Below are 21,243 nucleotides of genomic sequence, written 5' to 3'. Positions count from 1 at the left end.
GTAAAAACTGTCAACTTCATTGTGATTTCTCTTTTTTTTTTTTTTTTTGAAGCGTTTAGTGTTTTAATTGTGTAAATATTCAATTGAGTGAGCATCAACATTTCACATCTAACCAACGCCATAATCTTATTAAATAAAAAAAGTTCGAGACGTGCACTCGCACTGTGACAGCACGAGGAAGATTATTGGGGTATTTCCCCCATCCGTCAGTCTGGGAGTTTATCGTACCTCGTCTTTCGCTTGAGCAGCTTACAACCCAGTGTTGTGACTCTAGATTTCTCTAACTTCAAATAACCCTTGCATCCCGCCCCCCCTCTCTCCATCCCTTCCCCCCTCTCTCCATCCCTCCCCACCCCCTCTCTCCATCCCTCCCCCCCTCCTCTCTACATCCCTCCCCTCCTCTCTCTCCATCCCTCACCCCTCCTCTCTACATCCCTCCCCGCTCTCTACTTCCCTCCCCCTCTCTCTCCATCCCTCCCCCGCTCTCTACTTCCCTCCTCCTCTCTCCATCCCTCTCCCCCTCCCTCCATCCCTCCCCCCCTCCTCTCTCCATCCCTCCCCCCCTCCTCTCTCCATCCCCCCCTCCTCTCTCCATCCCTCCCCCCTCTCTCCATCCCTCCCCCCTCTCTCCATCCCTCCCCCCCTCCCTCCCCCCTCTCCATCCCTCCCCCCTCCCTCCATCCCTCTCCCCCTCCCTCCATCCCCCCCCCTCCCTCCATCCCTCTCCCCTCCCTCCATCCCTCCCCCACCCAAGTTGTACCAGCTTCAACGTCGTCTTGTCGAGTCTCATTGTCTGTAACTCGTTCTCTCCTAGCCCACAGCCAACAATCACCTCTTTCCTTTATCATTGTCATTTTTTTTGCACTTCTTTCATCGAAAATAGGTGCAGGATGAGGCCATTCGGCCCTTCGAGCCTGTACGCACCGCCATTCATTGTGATCATGGCTGACCGTCCACAATCAGTAACCCTTGCCTGCCTTCTCCCCATATCCCTTGATCCCGCTATCCCCTAGAGCTCTGTCTAACTCTCTTTTAAATTCATCCAGTGAATCGGCCTCCACTGCCTGGGACAGAACAGCCAAGAGCGTCTTGAAAATATTCTATTTTCTGGTGTCAGTTGGAACCAAAGATACTAGAGAGGAGCAAGATGGACCACTCCACCCACACTGAAGTGTAGTACGCAAAGGAGCCATTTTAGTAAGCAAATCCCACCGTGCCGATACTGAAGTGTAGTACGCAGAGGCGCCATTTTAGTAAGCAAAACCCACCGTGCCAATACTGAAGTGTAGTACGCAAAGGCGCCATTTTAGTAAGCAAACCCCGCCTCTCGCAGTGTAATCAGTGTTTTGGGGGAACAGTATGTGTGATCATACCATTAAAATGAATATATCAGAATATATCTCATCCATCAACTCACAGATTGTTGTTATTTTTCTTTTTAAATGTTTCTGCAAGTTTCTGCCTACTAAAATGGCGGCTTGACCTGCTAGGGTCTTTAGGGTCGAGTGGTCTACCTCTAGTATATCTTGCTCCTCTAGTATATCTTTGGTTGGAACGCACATCCCACCGTGAGGCCATTCAGCCCATCGAGTGTCGTCTCACCACAAGAGGCTTCAGCTTCCTTGTCTCAGCAAGAGCTTTATATTATCAAAAATCAACACCATTTACGTGACTTTAAAAAAATATACAGATTTCTAATATTGGCAGCAATAAAAATAATTCCAGGATTGGGAGATCAAAGTGCAGTTTTGAGTTTGAGGGGAGGGGAGGGATCACGTTGAGTAGAAGACGCCACTGGGTCTCCCACGGCAATCATGGCCCCGGATGCGTCATGTTTCTGAGCCCGGCCCGGGCGGTCACCGCAGGCAACGGGGCCCTCCCTCAAGGCTCCACCACGGCCTTGACGAACATGGTGTCATCGGACACGAAAGCGGGCCAGTTGGAGCGAAGCTGGGCGAGAGGCATGAACTGCGGGCAGCCGCTGGCGATGTTCATGGCGTGCCGGGGCCTATGGAAGGAGGCCGAGCTGGTGTCCGGCTTGAAGGCCGAGACCACTTGCTGCTCCCCGTCGCGATGGTCCAGGAGCTTGAAGGTCACCTGGTGAGGGGGGAGGGGGGGAAAGGAGAGAGAAAAAATTGTTCACTCATGTGGTCCTGCAGTGGCAAGCAGGGCCCTTGGGCCCATCTAGTCCCATGTCGGCCATCAAACAGCCATCTATATACTAAAACTCTCCGTTTGTTTGTTTGTTTGTTTGTTCCTGAACTACAGCCAAAACGGTACACGATAGCGCGACAATTTTAGGCCCACCTCACTCACCGTCGTCCCTTTGGTGCTAATGAAAGAAGTTTCATTGAAATCGGTGTTATATTTTTAAAGTTATTCACATTTTAAATCTATCTCCCAGGTAGAGAGGGAGGGGGGGGGGATAAGGGGGGTTTTGGGGGATGGAGTAGGGAGGGAAGGGAGGAAGGGGAGAAAGGGGGAGGGGAGGGAGGATAAGGGGGGTTTTGGGGGATGGAGTGGGGAGGGAGGGAAGGGAGGAAGGGGAGAAGGGGGAGAGGAGAGGGTGCTGCACCAATGCAGGAGAGATTTGGGTCCAACGGGTCCACTTGGTCTAGTTTAAACTAAACCATCAATTAAGGTGGCGCAGCGGTAGAGTTGCTGCCTTTCATCGCTCTCAGTGCTGGGGACCCGGGTTCCATCCCGACTAGGGGGCGCTGTCTGTGCGGAATTTGCACGTTCTCCCCGTGACCTGCGTAGGTTTTCTCCGAGATCTTCGGTTTCCTCCCACACTCCAAAGACGTGCAGGTTTGTCATATCATATCATATCATATATATACAGCCGGAAACAGGCCTTTTCGGCCCACCAAGTCCGTGCCGCCCAGCGATCCCCGCACATTAACACTATCCTACACCCACTAGGGACAATTTTTACATTTACCCAGCCAATTAACCTACATACCTGTACGTCTTTGGAGTGTGGGAGGAAACCGAAGATCTCGGAGAAAACCCACGCAGGTCACGGGGAGAACGTACAAACTCCTTACAGTGCAGCACCCGTAGTCAGGATCGAACCTGAGTCTCCGGCGCTGCATTCGCTGTAAAGCAGCAACTCTACCGCTGCGCCACCGTGCCGCCCCTAGTGTGTGTGTAGGATAGTGCGGGGATCGCTGGTCGGCGCGGACCCGGTGGGCCGAAGGGCCTGTTTCCGCGCCGTATCTCTAAACTAAACACCGTCATCTCATGGCCGATTGATTTACCTTCTTGCTGAAAGGCCAGTCGAGGATGGGGTCGTACTTCCCCTTCACGATGACGAGGAACAGCGAGAGGTGAGTGTTCGCCCCCAGGCCATCGCCATTCAGGTACATCCTCAGGCAGAGCTTGTAGCCACCCCGTGAAGTGAAGAACGCTGGGCGGGGGAGGGGGGAGAGAACGGCTGTCAATACGTTGGCCCAATGTGACTACCCTCGCAAACCACACCCTGCTCAAACCTTCATCAGTCCACAGGTCACACTGGCACAATAAGGCCATTCGGCCCATTTAGTCCACTCTGCCTTGGACTTCTGGGCATTGTTTTTGTCTTTGCACTATTATTGTTTGCTTGTGATGTGTACGTACGTGTGTGTGTGTATGTGTGTGTATGTGTATGTATGTGTGTGTATGTATGTGTGTATATGTATATATGTGTATATGTGTGTGTGTGTATATGTGTATGTGTGTATGTATATGTGTGTGTGTGTGTGTTTATATGTGTGTGTGTATATGTTTATATGTGTGTGTGTATATTTGTGTGATGTGTACGTGTGTGTGTATGTGTGTGTACATATATGTGTGTATGTATGTGTATAGGTGCGTGTATCACAAAATGCTGGAGTAACTCAGCGGGTCAGGCAGCATCTAGGAGAGAAGGATTGGCTGACGTTTCGGGTCAAGACCCTTCTTCAGTCTGAAGAAGGGTCTCGACCCGAAACGTCACCCATTCCTTCTCTTGTAGATGCTGCCTGACCCGCTGAGTTCCTCCAGCATTTTGTGATACCTTTGATTTGTACCTGCATCTGCAGTTATTTTCCTGTACAGGTGTGTGTGTATGTATGTCAAGTCAAGTCAAGTCAAGTCAATTTTATTTGTATAGCACATTTAAAAACAACCCACGTTGACCAAAGTGCTGCACATCTGATTAGGAAAAAAAAAAAAGAAACATACAGTGGCGGGCAGCCAAACACAACGGCGCGGCCATCTTGAACAAAATGTTTAACTAAAGCAGAATGGTGTCGTGTGACCCTGAGGGGTCTTGACCAGGGGGATGTGAAGAGGGTGTTTCCTCTCATGAGAGGAATTCAATGATTTGGATAAGAACGTGTGTGTGTGTGTGTGTATGTATGTGTCTCTGTGTATGTATGCGTGTGTTTGTGTGTGTGTGTGTGGGTGTATGTGTGTGTGTGTGTATGTATGTGTCTCTGTGTATGTATGTGTGTGTTTGTGTGTGTGTGGGTGTATGTGTGTGTGGGTGTATGTGTGTGTGGGTGTGTGTATGTGAGGGCGTGTGTATGTGTGTGTATATTTTATATATACGAGTACGTCTGTGTGTGTGTGTATATGAGGGTACATTTGTGTGTGTATGTGCGTTTATGTATGGGTGTGTGTGTGTGTAGATTTGTATGTGTGTGTGTGTATATGAGGGTACGTTTGTATGGGTGTGTGTGTTTGTTTGTATGTGGGTGTGTGTGTGTGTGTGTGTGTAGAGATGTATGTGTGTGTGTGTATATGAGGGTACGTTTGTATGTGTGTGTGTGTGTTTGTATGTGGGTGTGTGGGTGTGTAGAGATGTATGTGTGTGTGTGTGTGTATATGAGGGTACGTTTGTGTTTATGTGTGTGTGTATTTGTATGTGGGTGTGTGTGTGTGTAGAGATGTATGTGTGTGTGTATATGAGGGTACGTTTGTATGGGTGTGTGTGTTTGTTTGTATGTGGGTGTGTGTGTGTGTGTGTAGAGATGTATGTGTGTGTGTGTATATGAGGGTACGTTTACGTGTGTGTGTTTGTATGTGGGGGTGTGTGTGTGTGTAGAGATGTATGTGTGTGTGTGTATATGAGGGTACGTTTACGTGTGTGTGTTTGTATGTGGCTGTGTGTGTGTGTGTAGAGATGTGTGTGTGTGTGTGTATATGAGGGTACGTTTGTGTTTATGTGTGTGTGTGTGTTTGTATGTGGGCGTGTGTGTGTGTAGAGATTGTGTGTATATGAGGGTACGTTTGTATGTGTGTGTGTGTGTTTGTATGTGGGTGTGTGTGTGTGTGTAGAGATGTATGTGTGTGTGTATATGAGTGTACATTTGTGTGTATGTGTGTATATATATATATGTGTGTCTGCACAGTTCCGCGCTGTATCTTTAAACGCCAGTGGCGTTGAGCTCTGCTCGCGCGTGTGCGTCGGGGGCTTACGTGGGGAGAGGATGGAGGGGGACCGCCCGTCCACGGCGTCCCGCATCCTGCGGCTGACCTCGCCGATCGCCCACACCAAGGTGCCGTCGTCGGAGGAGCTCTCGAAGACATCCAGGCGCAGCTGAAGGTCGGCTATCGCCACGTCCCTGAGGCCAATCGACCTCTCGTTCTGTCGTACCTGGCAGGGGTGTCGGAGAGATCAATCGCGGGCTCAGACCGATGGCGAGCGAGACCTGCTCACGCGATTATCACAGAGGAACGGCCCCCAAGAGACGTGTTCCTCCGGAGTACAGAAGGCACTGGTTTATATTCTGCCGAACAATGCCAGTGTGGAAGATGGGGCTGCAGTTGCCGGTTTATAGGCAATAGGTGCAGGACAGTAGACAATAGACAATAGACAATAGGTGCAGGAGTAGGCCATTCAGCCCTTCGAGCCAGCACCGCCATTCAATGCGATCATGGCTGATCATTCTCAATCAGTACCCCGTTCCTGCCTTCTCCCCATACCCCCTGACTCCGTTATCCTTAAGAGCTCTATCTAGCTCTCTCTTGAATGCATTCAGAGAATTGGCCTCCACTGCCTTCTGAAGCAGAGAATTCCACAGATTTACAACACTCTGACTGAAAAAGATTTTCCTCATCTCTGTTCTAAATGGCCCACCCCTTATTCTTAAACTGTGGCCCCTGGTTCTGGACTCTCCCATCATTGGGAACATGTTTCCTGCCTCTAACGTGTCCAACCTCTTAATAATCTCATACGTTTCGATAAGATCCCTTCTCATCCTTGTAAATTCCAGTGTATACAAGCCTAGTCACTCCAGTCTTTCAACATAAGACAGTCCCGCCATTCCGGGAATTAACCTAGTGAACCTACGCTGCACACCCTCAATTAGCAAGAATATCCTTCCTCAAATTTGGAGACCAAAACTGCACACAGTACTCCAGGTGCGGTCTCACTAGGGCCCTGTACAACTGCAGAAGGACCTCTTTGCTCCTATACTCAACTCCTCTTGTTATGAAGGCCAACATTCCATTGGCTTTCTTCACTGCCTGCTGTACCTGCGTGCTTCCTTTCAGTGACTGATGCACTGGGATACCCAGATCTCGTTGTACGTCCCCTTTTCCTAACTTGACACCATTCAGATAATACTCTGCCTTCCTATTCTTACCACCAAAGTGGATAACCCTCATCTACGAATGCCCTTGTCTATTCCTGATAGGTTTGGGTTTGGTGTAGATGTGGTAATCTACGTCGAGCTGACCATTTAACATTCTGTAAAAACAGGTCAAACGGTGGGCTTTCCGTCTGTCTTGGAGAGTGCTCCACCCCAATGAATTTAGAAGTTCGGGAAAACACTCGCTTCTCTCTCCTAGGCACTTGTAACAAAACAACCTGCACCTCCTCCAACCTCATCTATTGCATCCGCTGCTCTAGATGTCAACTTCTTTACATCGGCGAAACCAAACGCAGGCTCGGCGATCGCTTCGCTCAACACCTTCGCTCAGTCCCGCCTTAACCAACCTGATCTCCCGGTGGCTGAGCACTTCAACTCCCCCTCCCACTCCCAGTCTGACCTTTCAGTCATGGGCCTCCTCCAGTGCCATAGTGAGGCCCAACGGAAATTGGAGGAACAGCACCTGATATTTCGCCTGGGCAGCTTGCAGCCCGGTGGTATGAACATTGACTTCTCCAACTTTAGATAGTCCCTCTGTCCCTCTCTTCTCCTCCCCCTTCCCAGTTCTCCCTCTGTCTTCCTGTCTCCACCTATATCCTTCCTTTGTCCCGCCCCCCTGACATCAGTCTGAAGAAGGGTCTCGACCCGAAACGTCGCCCATTCCTTCTCTCCTGAGATGCTGCCTGACCCGCTGAGTTACTCCAGCATTTTTGTGAATGAATGCCTGTCTTTGGACACGTTCGATGGAAGAAATGTGAGCCCCACTTAACAAACACTGACCTTGCTCTGTAGCCGCGAGATCGCTGTGTCTTGTTCCTTTAACTGCTTCTCCTGCTCCCGCACGGTTTGTAACGTGTGGCCCACTTCACGGTTCAGCACCGTGACGATGTTTTCGAAAGTCTGCAGCTTCACCGTCAGCTCTCCTGGGTCCCTCTCCGTCTGATTCCCGGCCATTCCCACCGGGCCGGGCTTCTCTCCGGGCTCCTCCCCGACTCCCTGCATCTTCCTGAGGATGCACGTCAGGTGGTGCTGGACAGAGTCCCGGATATGTTCGTCCATCTTGTGACCGGACACCTGCAAAAGGCGCATTCCACAAGCTCGTAAGGCACAGGAACAAGATAGACAACAGGCAATAGGTGCAGGGGGAGGCCATTCGGCCCTTCGAGCCTGTACGCACCGCCATTCAATGTGATCATGGCCGATCATTCCCAATCAGTACCCCGTTCCTGCCCTCTCCCCGTACCCCCTCACTCCGCTATCCTTAAGAGCTCTATCTCGCTCTGTCTTGAATGCATCCAGTGAATTGGCCTCCACTGCCTTCTGAGGCAGAGAATTCCACAGATTCTCAACTCTCCGACTGAAAAAGTTTTTCCTCATCTCTGTTCTAAATGGCCTACCCCTTATTCTTAAACTGTGGCCCCTGGTTCTGGACTCCCCCAACATTGGGAACATGTTTCCTGCCTCTAGCGTGTCCAACCCCTTAATAATCTTAAATGTTTCGATAAGATCCCCTCTCATCCTTCTAAATTCCAGTGTATACAAGCTTAGTCGCTCCTGTCTTTCAACATACGACATTCCCGCCATTCCGGGAATTATCCGAGTGAACCTACGCTGCACTCCCTCAATAGCAAGAATGTCCTTCCTCAAATTTGGAGCCCAAAACTGCACACAGTACTGCAGGTGCAGTCTCACTCGGGCCCGGTACAACTGCAGAAGGACACATATAGAGTCATCGACTGACACAGTGTGGAAACAGTCACAACTCACCCACCCACACTGGCCAACAATGTCCCCGGTAACTGCAAATGCTGAAATCTTGATCAAAACACAAAGTGCTGGAGGAACTCAGAGGGTCAGGGGTTCGTAAGTCATTGGAGCAGAATTAGGCCATTCGGCCCATCGAGTCTATTCGCCATTCAATTACGGCTGGTCTATCTCTCCCTCCCAACCCCATTCTCCTGCCTTCTCCCCGTAACGAGGAAAAACTTTTTCAGTCAGGGAGTTGTGAATCTGTGGAATTCACTGCCTCAGGAGGCAGTGGAGGCCAATTCTCTGAATGCATTCAAGAGAGAGAGCTGGATAGAGCTCTTAAGGATAGCGGAGTCAGGGGGTATGGGGAGAAGGCAGGAACGGGGTACTGATTGAGAATGATCAGCCATGATCACATTGAATGCTGGTGCTGGCTCGCAGGGCCGAATGGCCTACTCCTGCACCTATTGTCTATTGTCTATAACCCCTGACACCCGTACTAATCAAGAATCTATCTGTCTCCACCTTAAAAATACCCATTTGGTCACGGCTCAATGAATGTCACAAATTGCAAAAGCTTTGACTGAGGAAAGGTCAGAGAAATTAACTTTTTTTTTTTAAAGACACAAACCACACTGAACGATTAGTTTTGCCACTCACCGTCTCCGCACAGCCGACCGCACTGAAGGGACACCGCTGGAGATTCTGCTCGCACGCCATCTTGTGCTTGCCCTGAAACGCCAAGAACAAACCACCATGACGGTCTGAAGAAGGGTCCCGACCCAAAAACGTCGCCCATTCCTTTATCCCCAGAGATGCTGCCCGTCCCGCTGAGTTACTCCAGCATTTTTTGTCCACCTTCGATTTAAACCGGCGCCCGCAGTTCTTTCCTACACACGGCGGTAGATTTGCCGCCTGGCAGTGAATGCAGCGCCGGAGACCCGGGTTCCATCCCGACTACGGGTGCTGTCTGTACGGAGTTTGCACGTTCACCCCGTGACCTCCGTGGGTTTTCTCCGAGATCTTCCGTTTCCTCCCACACTCCAAAGACGAGCAGGTTTGCAAGTTAATTGGCTTGGTACATGTAAAAATTGTTCCTAGTGTGTGCAGGGTAGTGTTAGTGTGCGGGGATCGCTGGGCGGCGTGGACCCGGTGGGCCAAAAGGGCCTGTTTCCGCGCTGTATCTCTAAATTCAACTAAAACCCAGTCAGCGGAAAGACAATACTGTACATGATTACAGTCGAGTCGTTTACTCCACACCGTAAAACCTTTCCTGTCCACGCACCTGTCTAAATGTTGTTTAAACATTGTCGCCTTGTTTTGTACATTCGCCAAGAAGCTACAATATATTTGAGATTGACGTAGGGTTGCCAACTTCCTCACTCGCAAATAAGGGACAAGGAGACGTCACCGCCCCGCGCCCCACGTGACCTCACCCAGCCACCGGCCACGTGCTCCCGCTCCACCAACGGTGGCCGCCAGGGCCGGGAGGCGGGTTGCTACGCAACCTCCACTAGGCGGCCCCTGGGCTAGTGTCTACAGACGTCCGGGCCGACAGACGTACAGGCCTGCAGACGTCCGGGCCTGCAGACGTCCGGGCCTGCAGACGTCCGGGCCTGCAGACGTCCGGGCCTTCAGCGTCCGGGCCTACAGCGTCCGGGCCTACAGTGCCATCCAGGCCTAATACGAGACAAGGGCGGTCCCGGTTAATACGGGACAGTTGGCAACCCTATCTATACACCTTCGTTACATAAAACCAACTTCAGTGCACAGTTTCAGAGAGAATATTACAAAGTAAAGATAAAGATTTTACCTCTAACTCTCTCAACGGCCCGGTCCACATGCAGCCCTGGTTTACACAAGACACCTCCAGATTTAAGATTTCCTTCGCTATTGCTCTGTCGTTAAAACACTAAGAAAACGGAAAGCAAAAAGTGGTAAATTAACGCCAGCATTTTCATCATTTTTAACTATTATTTTAGTTTAGAAGGATATTCTTGCTATTGAGGGCGTGCAGCATAGGTTCACCAGGTTAATTCCCGGAATGGCGGGACTGTCGTATGTTGAAAGGCTGGAGCAATTAGGCTTGTATACACTGGAATTTAGAAGGATGAGAGGAGATCTTATCGAAACGTATAAGATTATTAAGGGGTTGGACATGTTAGAGGCAGGAAACATGTTCCCAATGTTGGGGGAGTCCAGAACCAGGGGCCACAGTTTAAGAATAAGGGGTAGGCCATTTAGAACAGAGATGAGGAAAAACTTTTTTAGTCAGAGAGTTGTGAATCTGTGGAATTCTCTGCCTCAGAGGGCAGTGGAGGCCAATTCTCTGAATACATTCAAGAGAGAGCTAGATAGAGCTCTTAAGGATAGCGGAGTCAGGGGGTATGGGGAGAGGGCAGGAACGGGGTACTGATTGAGAATGATCAGCCATGATCACATTGAATGGCGGTGCTGGCTCGAAGGGCCTGACGACCTATTGTCTATTGTCTCTATTGACATAGAACTGGTTTATGGGGCACCGGTGGTCGGCATGGACTTAGTATAGTTTAGATATAGCATGGAAATGGGCCCTTCGGCCCTGCTGGGGTAGCACAGTGGCGCAGCGGCAAGGTTGCTGCCTCACAGCGCCAGTGACCCGGGTTCGATCCTGACTACGGATGTCTTCTGCACAGAGTTTGCACGTTGTCCCTTGAGACTGCGTGGGTTTCCCCCAGGTGACCCGGTTTCCTCCCACACTCCCAACCAATGCAGGCTTGCAGGTTAACCGACCGTCTGTAAATTGCCCCCCGCGTGCAGGACAGGCGATCGTTGGTCGGCGCGGACTCGACGGGCACGCTGGCAAACATTCTGGCGAAATGCAGGCGCAAGGAACTGGAGACGCCGGTTAACAACAAAAAAAAAGAGACAAAATGCTGGAGTAACTGGGGCGTGCAGCGTAGGTTTACGAGGTTAATTCCCGGAATGGCGGGACTGTCATATGTTGAAAGACTGGAGCGACTAGGTTTGTATACAACTGGAATTTAGAAAGATGAGAGGAGATCTTATCGAAACGTATAAGATTATTAAGGGGTTGGACATGTTAGAGGCAGGAAACATGTTCCCAACATTGGGGGAGTCCAGAACCAGGGGCCACAGTTTAAGAATAAGGGGTAGGACATTTAGAACGGAGATGAGGAAAAACTTTTTTAGTCAGAGAGTTGTGAATCTGTGGAATTCTCTGCCTCAGAAGGCAGTGGAGGCCAATTCTCTGAATACATTCAAGAGAGAGCTAGATAGAGCTCTTAAGGATAGCGGAGTCAGGGGGTATGGGGAGAAAGCAGGAACGGGGTACTGATTGAGAATGATCAGCCATGATCACATTGAATGGCGGTGCTGGCTCGAAGGGCCGAATAGCCTACTCCTGCACCTATTGCCTATTGTATAACTCAGCGGGTCAGGCAGCGTCTCTGGAGAGACACAAAGTCGGACACAAAGTCTCGACCCGAGACGTCGCCCATTCCTTCTCTCCAGAGATGCTGCCTGCCCCGCTGAGTTACTCCAGCGTTTTGTGCCTATTTCCCACCTGTCTGCTATTAAACAGCGTAAATGGACTTACTTTTTCAAACATGTCGACTGAGCCATTCTCAAATATCTCTTTATCCCGCAGGCAAGAGGGACACATCATCAATTCTTTCCTGTGACAAAGAGAATAGAAATGAATTGTCTTGTAAATAAACGTCCTCGATTCACCTACTCTGGGCAGGGAGCTCGGCCTAGGTGTGTCTACCCAATCAGTTCCTGTCGTGCTTTTATAATCCTCTTAATCGTGTCTCGTTTTTCCGCTAACCGGTCTTCTAAGGGTTGCTGCCTCACAGCGCCGGAGACCCAGGTTCGATTCCGACTACGGGTGCTGTCTGTACGGAGTTTGTACGTTCTCCCAGTGACCTGCGTCGGTTTGCTCCGAGATCTTCGCTCTCCTCCCACACTCCAAAGACGCACAGGTTTGCAGGTTAATTGGCTTGGTATAAATATAAAATTGTCCCTGGTGTGTGTAGGATAGTGTTAGTGTGCGGGGATCGCTAGTCGGCACGGACTCGGTGGGCCGAAGGGCCTGTTTCCGCGCTGTACCTCCAAACTAAACGAAACTAGACTAAGCCTGTTCCCACGCTGTGCCTCTGAACAAAACTCCAAACAGAGAAGGAGAGCGAGAGGACATAGGACATAGGTTCACGGTGAAGGGGGAAAGATTTAATAGGAACGTGAGCGGTTATTTTTTCACACAGAGGGTGGTGGGTGTGTGGAGCGAGCTGCCAGAGGAGGTGTAAGAAAATAACTGCAGATGCCGGTACAAATCGAAGGTATTTATTCACAAAATGCTGGAGTAACTCAGCAGGTCAGGCAGCATCTCAGGAGAGAAGGAATGGGTGACGTTTCGGGTCGAGACCCTTCTTCAGACTGATGTCAGGGGGCGGGACAAAGGAAGGATATAGGTGGAGACAGGAAGATAGAGGGAGATCTGGGAAGGGGGAGGGGAAGGGAGGGACAGAGGAACTATCTAAAGTTTGAGAAGTCAATGTTCGTACCACTGGGCTGCAAGCTGCCCACGCGAAATATCAGGTGCTGTTCCTCCAATTTCCGGTGGGCCTCACTGTGGCACTGGAGGAGGCCCATGACAGAAAGGTCAGACTGGGAGTGGGAGGGGGAGTTGAAGTGCTCAGCCACCGGGAGATCAGGTTGGTTAAGGCGGACTGAGCGAAGGAGGTAGTTGAGCAGGGTTGCCAACTGTCCCGTATTAGCCGGGGCATCCTGTACTTTGGGCTAAATTGGTTTGTCCCGTATGGGACCGCCCTTGTCCTGTATTAGGAGGATGAGGGGAGATCTTACAGAGGTGTACAAAATCACGAGAGGAATCGATCAGGTAGATGCACAGAGTCTCTTGCCCAGAGTAGGGGAATCGAGGACCAGAGGACATAGGTTCAAGGTGAAGGGGGAAAGATTTAATAGGAATCCGAGGGGTAGCTTTTTCACACAGAGGGCGGTGGGTGTGTGGAACGAGCTGCCAGAGGAGGTCTGAAGAAGGGTCTCGACCCGAAACGTCACCCATTCCTTCTCTCCAGAGATGCTGCCTGACCCGCTGAGTTACTCCAGCATTTTGTGATGCATTTTGTACCAGCATCTGCAGTTATTTTCCTGCCAGCGGAGGTAGTTGAGGCCTGGACTGTCCCATCGTTTGAGAAACAGTTGGACCAGGTACATGGACAGGACAGGTTTGGAGGGATATGGGCCAAGCGCGGGCAGGTGGGACTAGGGCAGCTGGGACATTGTTGGGCGGTGTGGGCCGGGGGGCCTGTTTCCGCGCTGTGTGGCTCTATCACTCGACGTAGTGAGTTGGCGTGGCGTGAGGACGTACAATACTTTGCTGTGGCAGGCATGGCAAAACCGGTGCCCGCACTCGGTCTGAACGGGGTCCCGCATCAGTAGGCCGCAGGCCCCGCAGTAGTACTTGTGGTCGTAGTCTCGCACGCCGTTGGCCTCGTAGCCACCGTCGCTCTCCACTTCGAAGGTGTCCGAGCACGGGGCCATCTTCTCCACGCACACCGACTGGTAGAGCTGAGACCCCTCCCCGTGTCTGCGGGCGACCATGCTCATGCCCGACTCCGCCAACCTTAAATTGAGCGAACGACAACAATTTACATTCATGTGGCCACCCTTTTCATCCTTCCCTCCCCCCCCCCCCTCCCGACCGGCCTCGCTGCTCTCGAGGTGTGGTCGCAGGCCGCGCCGCTGCGCCACCCTACCGCCATCTTGTCACGCACACCACAGTGGTCATGCGGCCCTCAGTTTTGTGCGTAACAAGATGGCGGCACGGTGGCGCAGCGGTGGAGTTGCCGCCTCACAGCGCCAGAGACTCAGGCACGTTCCTGACTACAGGTGCTGTCTACGGGTGCGGAGTTTGTACGTTCTCCCCGTGGCCTGCGTGGGTTTCCTCCGGGTGCTCCGGATTCCCCCCACACTCCAAAGACGTACAGATTTGTAGGTTAATTGTAAAGATTGTAAATCGTCCCCAGTCTGTGTAGGATAGTGCTGGCCGGCACGGACTCAGTGGGCCGAAGGGCCTGTTTCCACGCTGCATCTCTAAAGTAAAATAAAGTACACTCTTGTGTCGGAAGGAACTGCAGGTGCTGGTTTAAACCGAAGATAGATACAAAAAGCTGGAGTAACTCAGCGGGTCAGGCAGCATCTCTGGAGAGAAGGAATGGGTGACGTTTCGGGTCGAGACTAGGGTTGGCAACTTCCTCGCTCCCAAATAAGGGACAAGGTGACGTCACCGCCCCGCGCCCCACGTGACCTCACACAGCCAGCGGCCAAGTGCTCCCGCTCCACAAATGGCGGCCGCCCGGGCCGGGAGGCGGGTTGCTATGCAACCTCCGTTAGGCGGCGCCCGGGCCTACACTGTCCTGGAATACAGCAGCCCCCGGGCCTACAGTGTCCGGGCCTACACTGTCCGGGTCTACACTGTCCGGGCCTACACTGTCCGGGGCTACACTGTCCGGGACTACACTGTCCGGGACTACAGTGTCCGGGCCTACAGTGTCCGGGCCTACAGTGTCCGGGCCTACACTGTCCGGGACTACAGTCTCCGGGCCTACAGTGTCCGGGCCTACAGTGTCCGGGCCTACACTGTCCGGGCCTACACTGTCCGGGCCTACACTGTCCGGGCCTACAGTGCCGTCCGGACCTAATACGGGACAAGGGCGTTCCCATATGGGACAAACCAATGTAGCCCAAAATACGAATGTCCCGGCTAATACGGAACAATTGTCGACCCTAGTCGAGACCCTTCACACACTCTTTCCAGCTTGATGGGAGCTATCCTACAACAGGCCTAACACCAAATAGCTCTTCCAGTAAAAACTGGGCTCGTTAATAAACACTTCTCGATTCATCAAAGTGAAACACATTTATTCTAGTCACGGCACATTCTGTTCTTCCCCACCCCCCCCACACACAAATCTTTTCTGGTAACATTATCTGCTCAGGGCCGTCTGAAAAAGTCCCACGGAATATTTCCGACCGTGAAATCTGAGTAGAAATCTCCCCGGAAAGATTAGACTATGACCCACATGAGAAGGAGATTGTCTTTTAATTTCAGTTTTGATTCTCAGTTTCCTTGGCTTCTTTCTGTTTCACATTCCATTGACCGCACCTAAACCTCACGCTGCCTCGGCAAGTCCAGCAACATATTCAAGGACGGGTCGCACCCTGGCCACTCCCTCCTCCCTGCTCTCCCATCAGGAGCCCTCATAACGAGAGGATTTCAGTATAGGAGTGAAGAGGTCCTTCTGCAGTTGTACAGGGCCCTGGTGAGACCGCACCTGGAGTATTGTGTGCAGTTTTGGTCTCCTAATTTGAGGAAGGACATCCTTGTAATTGAGGCAGTGCAGCGTAGGTTCACAAGATTGATCCCCGGGATGGCTGGACTGTCATATGAGGAACGATTGGGCTTGACTGGGCTTGTATTCACTGGAGTTTAGAAGGATGAGAGGGGAACTTATAGAGACGTATAAAATTATAAAAGGACTGGACAAGCTAGTTGCAGGAAAAAAATTCCCAATGTTGGGGGAGTCCAGAACCAGGGGCCACACAGTCTTAAGAATAAAGGGGAGGACATTTAAAACTGAGATGAGAAGGAACTTTTACACCCAGAGAATTTGTTGTGAATTTGTGGAATTCTCTGCCACAGAGGGCAGTGGAGGGCAAAATCACTGGATGGATTTAATAGAGAGTTAGATAGAGCTCTAGGGGCTAGTGGAATCAAGGGATATGGGGAGAAGGCAGGCACGGGTTACTGATTGTGGATGATCAGCCATGATCAGAGTGAATGGTGGTGCTGACTCGAAGGGCCAAATGGCCTCCTCCAGCACCTATTTTCCATGTTTCTACGTTTCTATGACACTTTGCATACCTTGTGTATGATAAGCAAAGCATTGTTTGCCACAGAAGGCTGTGGAGGCCAAGTCAGTGGATATATTTTAGTTTAGTTTAGTTTAGAGATACAGCGCGAAAACAGGCCCTTTCGGCCCACCGAGTCCGCGCCGACCAGCGATCCCCGCACACTAACACTGTCCTACACACACTAGGGACCATTTTTACATTTACCAAGCCAATTGACCGACAAACCTGCACGTCTTTGGAGTGTGGGAGGAAACCGAAGATCTCGAGAAAACCCACGCAGGTCACGGGGGGAACGTACAAACTCCATACAGACGGCGCCCGTAGTCGGGATGGAACCCGGGGCTCCGGCACTGCATTCGCTGTAAGGCGGCATCTCTACCCGGTGCGCCACCATGAGGCAGAGATAGATAGATTGTTGATTAGTGCGGGTGTCAGGGGTTATGGGGAGAAGGCAGGAGAGTGGGGTTGGGAGGGAGAGATAGATCAGCCACGATCGAATGGCGGAGTGGACTTGATGGGCCGAATGGCCAGTTCTTCTCCTATCACTGATGATCTTCTGACCTTATGAAATCACGGGAATTTCCCTGCATCGTGTCGTGTGACACCAATCATTCATTCACTGAATGAGTGAATCATAGGTCAGAAGGTATCTGTTGCACAAGTTGGTGGAAACAAAATTACTGAGTCAGTCACAAAGTGCTGGAGTAACTCAGCGGGTCAGGCAGCATCTGTGGAGGGAATTGACAGGCGAAGTTCGGTTCGACACCCTTCGTCAGACCGAGAGTCAGGGGAAAGGGAAATGAGAGAAGTAGATGGTGACAAGACCAACCTGTCCTGCATTGGTGCAGCACCCTCTCCTCCCCACCCCTCTCCCCTCCCCCCTCCCTCCCTCCCCCCATCTTCCTCCCCGCTCCCCCTTCCCTCTCCGTCCATCCTACCCCCTCTCCACCCCCTTCCCTCCCCCCTCCCTCCCACAACCCTCTCTCCTCCCTCCCCCTCCTCCTCCCCTCCCCACCCACCACCCTCCCTCCATCTCACCTCCCCTCCACCCTCCCTCCACCCCCTTCCCTCTCCATCCCTCCTTCCCCCCTCTCCACCCCCTCCCCTCCCCCCTCCCCTCCCACCACCCCCCCTACCCCTACCCTCCTCTCCCCTCCCCTCCCGCCTCCCTCTCCCTTCTCCCCTCCCACCTCCCCCTCCTTCCCACCAACCTTCCCCTCCACCCCTCCTTCCTCCCCCTCCCTCCACGCCCCTCCCTCTCCATCCACCCCCGTCCCTCCGCTCCCCCTCCACCCTCCCTCCCCCCCCTCCTCCGAACCCCCTCCCACCTCCCCTCCTTCGCTCCTCCCCCCTCCCCTCCCATCACCCCCCCCACCCTATCCCCCCCACTCCACCCCCCTCAACCCCCTTGATCTTCCCTCCACCCCACCACCCCCCCTCTCCCCCCCCTCATCCTCCCTCCTCCCCCCCTCGGAGATAGATTTAAACTTTAAAATGTGAATAACTTAAAAAAAATATAACACCAATTTCAATGAAACTTCGTCCATTAGCACCAAAGAGACGACGGTGAGTAAGGTGGGGCTAAAACTGTCGCGCTATCGTGTACCGTTTTGGCTGTAGTTCAGGAACAAACAAACAAACAAACGAACGAGTGTTTTAGTGTATAGATGTAGAGAGATAAGGAACAAACGAATGAAAGAAATGCAAAAATGTAACGATGATAGACATAGACATAGAAAATAGGTGCAGGGGTAGGCCATTCGGCCCTTCGAGCCATTCAATATGATCAATATAATGTGGATCAATGTGAGGTTGTCCACTTTGGTGGCAAGAACAGGAAAGCAGACTATTACCTGAATGGTGGCCGATTAGGAGAAGGGGAGATGCAACGAGACCTGGGTGTCGTGGTACACCAGTCATTGACAATAGGCATGCAGGTGCAGCAGGCAGTGAAGAAAGCAAATGGTATGTTGGCATTCATAGCGAGGGGATTTGAGTATAGGAGCAGGGAGGTTCTGCTGCAGTTGTACAGGGCATTGGCGAGACCACACCTGGAGTATTGCGTACAGTTTTGGTCTCCTAATCTGAGGAAAGACATTCTTGCCATAGAGGGAGCACAGAGGAAGGTTCACCAGATTGATTCCTGGATGGCAGGACTTTCTTATGAAGAAAGACTGGATAGACTCGGCTTGTACTCGCTGGAATTTAGAAGATTGAGGGGGGATCTTATAGAAACTTACAAAATTCTGAAGGGGTTGGATAGGCTAGATGCAGGAAGATTGTTCCCGATGTTGGGGAAGTCCAGAACAAGGGGTCACAGTTTAAGGATAAGGGGGAAGTCTTTCAGGACTGAGATGAGAACGTTTTGTTTCACACAGAGTGGTGAATCTGTGGAATTCTCTGCCACAGAAGGTAGTTGAGGCCAGTTCATTGGCTATATTTAAGAGGGAGTCAGATGTGGCCCTTGTGGCTAAAGGAATCAGTGGGTATGGACAGAAGGCAGGTACGGGATACTGAGTTGGATGATCAGCCATGATCATATTGAATGGCGGTGCAGGCTCGAAGGGCCGAATGGCCTACTCCTGCACCTATTTTCTATGTTTCTATCTTTCTATGTTACTACCCCGTTCCTGCTTTCTCCCCATATCCCTGGTTGTGTAAGCCCCAAGAGCTAAATCCAACTCTCTCTTGAAAACTGGTCTGCTAAACGAAACAGGGCTGTGGGCTAGGTGAAAAAGAGTTACAGACAATGAGATGTAACAAGACGGCTTTGAAGTTGGGTGGGATGGGATGGAGAGAGGTTCGGAATCAGCATCTGCAGTTCCTTCCTCTGCACCCTTCTTAAGACTAATGGATAAGGGGGGGGGGGGGGGAAGAAAGCTGGACCTCAGTGTGTAACTCAGAAGGTCAGGCAGCATCTCTGGAGAAGATAGCCACAAAATGCTGGAGTAACTCAGCGGGTCAAGCAGCATCTCTGGAGAACATGGATAGGTGACGTTCCGGGTTGGGACCCTTCTTCAGACCGCTCCAGCCACCGATCCACGTTCTCCACAGATGCTGCCTGGCCCGCCTGAGTTACTCCAGCACTCTGTGAAACGTCACCTCTATCCATGTTCTCCACAGATGCTGCCCTGACCCGCTGAGTTACTCCAGCACTCTGTGAAACGTCACCTATCCATGTTCTCCACAAGATGCTGCCTGACCCGCTGAGTTACTCCAGCACTCTGTGAAACGTCACCTATCCATGTTCTCCACAGATGCTGCCTGACCCGCTGAGTTACTCCAGCACAATAGGTGGCAGGAGGAGGCCATTCAGCCCTTCGAGCCAGCACCGCCATTCAATGCGATCATGGCTGATCACTCTCAATCAGTACCCCGTTCCTGCCTTCTCCCCATACCCCCTCACACTCCGCTATCCCTTAAGAGCTCTATCCAGCTCTCTCTTGAAAGCATCCAACGAACTGGCCTCCACTGCCTTCTGAGGCAGAGAATTCCACACCTTCACCACTCTCTGACTGAAAAAGTTCTTCCTCATCTCCGTTCTAAATGGCCTACCCCTTATTCTTAAACTGTGGCCCCTTGTTCTGGACTCCCCCAACATTGGGAACATGTTTCCTGCCTCTAATGTGTCCAATCCCCTAATTATCTTATATGTTTCAATAAGATCCCCCCTCATCCATGTTCTCCACAGATGCTGCCCGACCCGCTGAGTTTCTCCAGCACTCTGTGAAAACTTCCATCAGGAGTTGCTTGTTTCCCACTGATCAACCAAAAAACATGACATTTTCCAAAAGAATTACTTACCTATAAATGTCCAGTGTTGTTTTTTTTGTCGTTGTTTAAAAAGATGGTTAACACCAGCCTCAGTTGTTTGGATGCACGCAGCTTTTGAGGAGCACGTTTTGAAGCTAAATCGTACAAGATAGTCCTTCTCTCCAGAGATGCTGCCTGTCCCGCTGAGTTGCTCCAGCCTTTTTGTGCCTGTCTTCGGTTTAAAAAGCAAGTTCTGCACCACCTCCGTGCACCGAGTGCCTGGATTAGGGTATGTGTGTGTGTGATTGTTGGCGTTATGACTCAGACTGGGCGTGACATCGCTGCATTATGTAGCACAAACTGGAAGTTCCACCCTGGGCATTTCCTCCACGGGGACTTTTACACGGGGAGAGGAGAGAGAAGGGAGAGGGGGAGAGGGGGAGAGGGAGAGAAGGGGGAGAGGGAGAGAAGGGGAGAGGGGAGAGAGGGAGAGGAAAGAGGGGGAGAGGGAGAGGGGAGAGGAGGGGGGAGGAGAGGGGGAGAGAGGAAAAGAGAGGGGAGGGGAGGAGAGGAAAGACCCCCTCCCCTGCCTCTCCTCTGCTCCCTTCCTCCCTCCTCCTCTCCTCTCCCCTCCTTCTCCCCTCTCCCCTCCCTCTCCCCTCTCCCCTCCCTCTCCCCTCCCTCCTCCTCTCCCCTCCCTTCCCTCTCCTCTCCTCTCCCCTCCCTCCTCCTCTCCCTCCCTCTCCCTTCCCTCCTCCTCTCCTCTCCCTCTCCCCTCCCTCTCCTTCTCCCTCTCCCCTCCCTCCTCCTCTCCATCCCTCTCCCCTCCCTCCTCCTCTCCATCCCTTTCCCCTCCCTCCTCCTCTCCTCTCCCTCTCCCCTCCCTCTCCTCTCCTCTCCCCTCCCTTCTCCTCTCCCCTCCCTCCTCCTCTCCCCTCCCTCCTCCTCTCCCTCCCTCTCCCCTCCCTCCTCCTCTCCTCTCCCCTCCCTCCTCCTCTCCTCTCCCCTCCTCTCTCCCCTCCATGTGTGAGTGTGTGTGTGAGTATGGGTCTGTGTGAGCGAGTGTGTGTATGAGTGAGTGTGTGTGAGTGAGTGAATGTGTCAGTGTGTGAGTGTGTGTGAGTATGTGTGAGTGTGAGTGAGTGTGTGTTTGTGAGTGAGTGAATGTGTCAGTGTGTGAGTGTGT

General features: G+C 51.8%; 1 protein-coding gene across 1 annotated transcript; it reads right to left on the bottom strand.

The window, feature by feature from the left end:
• Positions 1–1,707: 1,707 nt before the first annotated feature.
• LOC144602666 (TNF receptor-associated factor 2-like) lies at positions 1,708–20,276 on the bottom strand. Its single transcript, XM_078415801.1, has 9 exons — positions 20,109–20,276; positions 13,759–14,013; positions 11,965–12,043; positions 10,180–10,278; positions 9,027–9,098; positions 7,398–7,691; positions 5,443–5,620; positions 3,261–3,409; positions 1,708–2,097 (listed from the first exon to the last, which is right to left on the bottom strand). Exons 2-9 carry the CDS (start codon positions 13,995–13,997, stop codon positions 1,882–1,884), a joined length of 1,326 nt encoding a protein of 441 aa, XP_078271927.1. The 5' UTR covers positions 13,998–14,013; positions 20,109–20,276; the 3' UTR covers positions 1,708–1,881.
• Positions 20,277–21,243: the final 967 nt, after the last annotated feature.

This window comes from Rhinoraja longicauda, chromosome 19 (assembly GCF_053455715.1).
Source record: "Rhinoraja longicauda isolate Sanriku21f chromosome 19, sRhiLon1.1, whole genome shotgun sequence".
Classification (NCBI taxonomy): Eukaryota; Metazoa; Chordata; class Chondrichthyes; order Rajiformes; family Arhynchobatidae; genus Rhinoraja; species Rhinoraja longicauda.
Note: the sequence above shows the minus strand (reverse complement) of the source record. Positions and strands in the feature narration are given on the sequence as shown.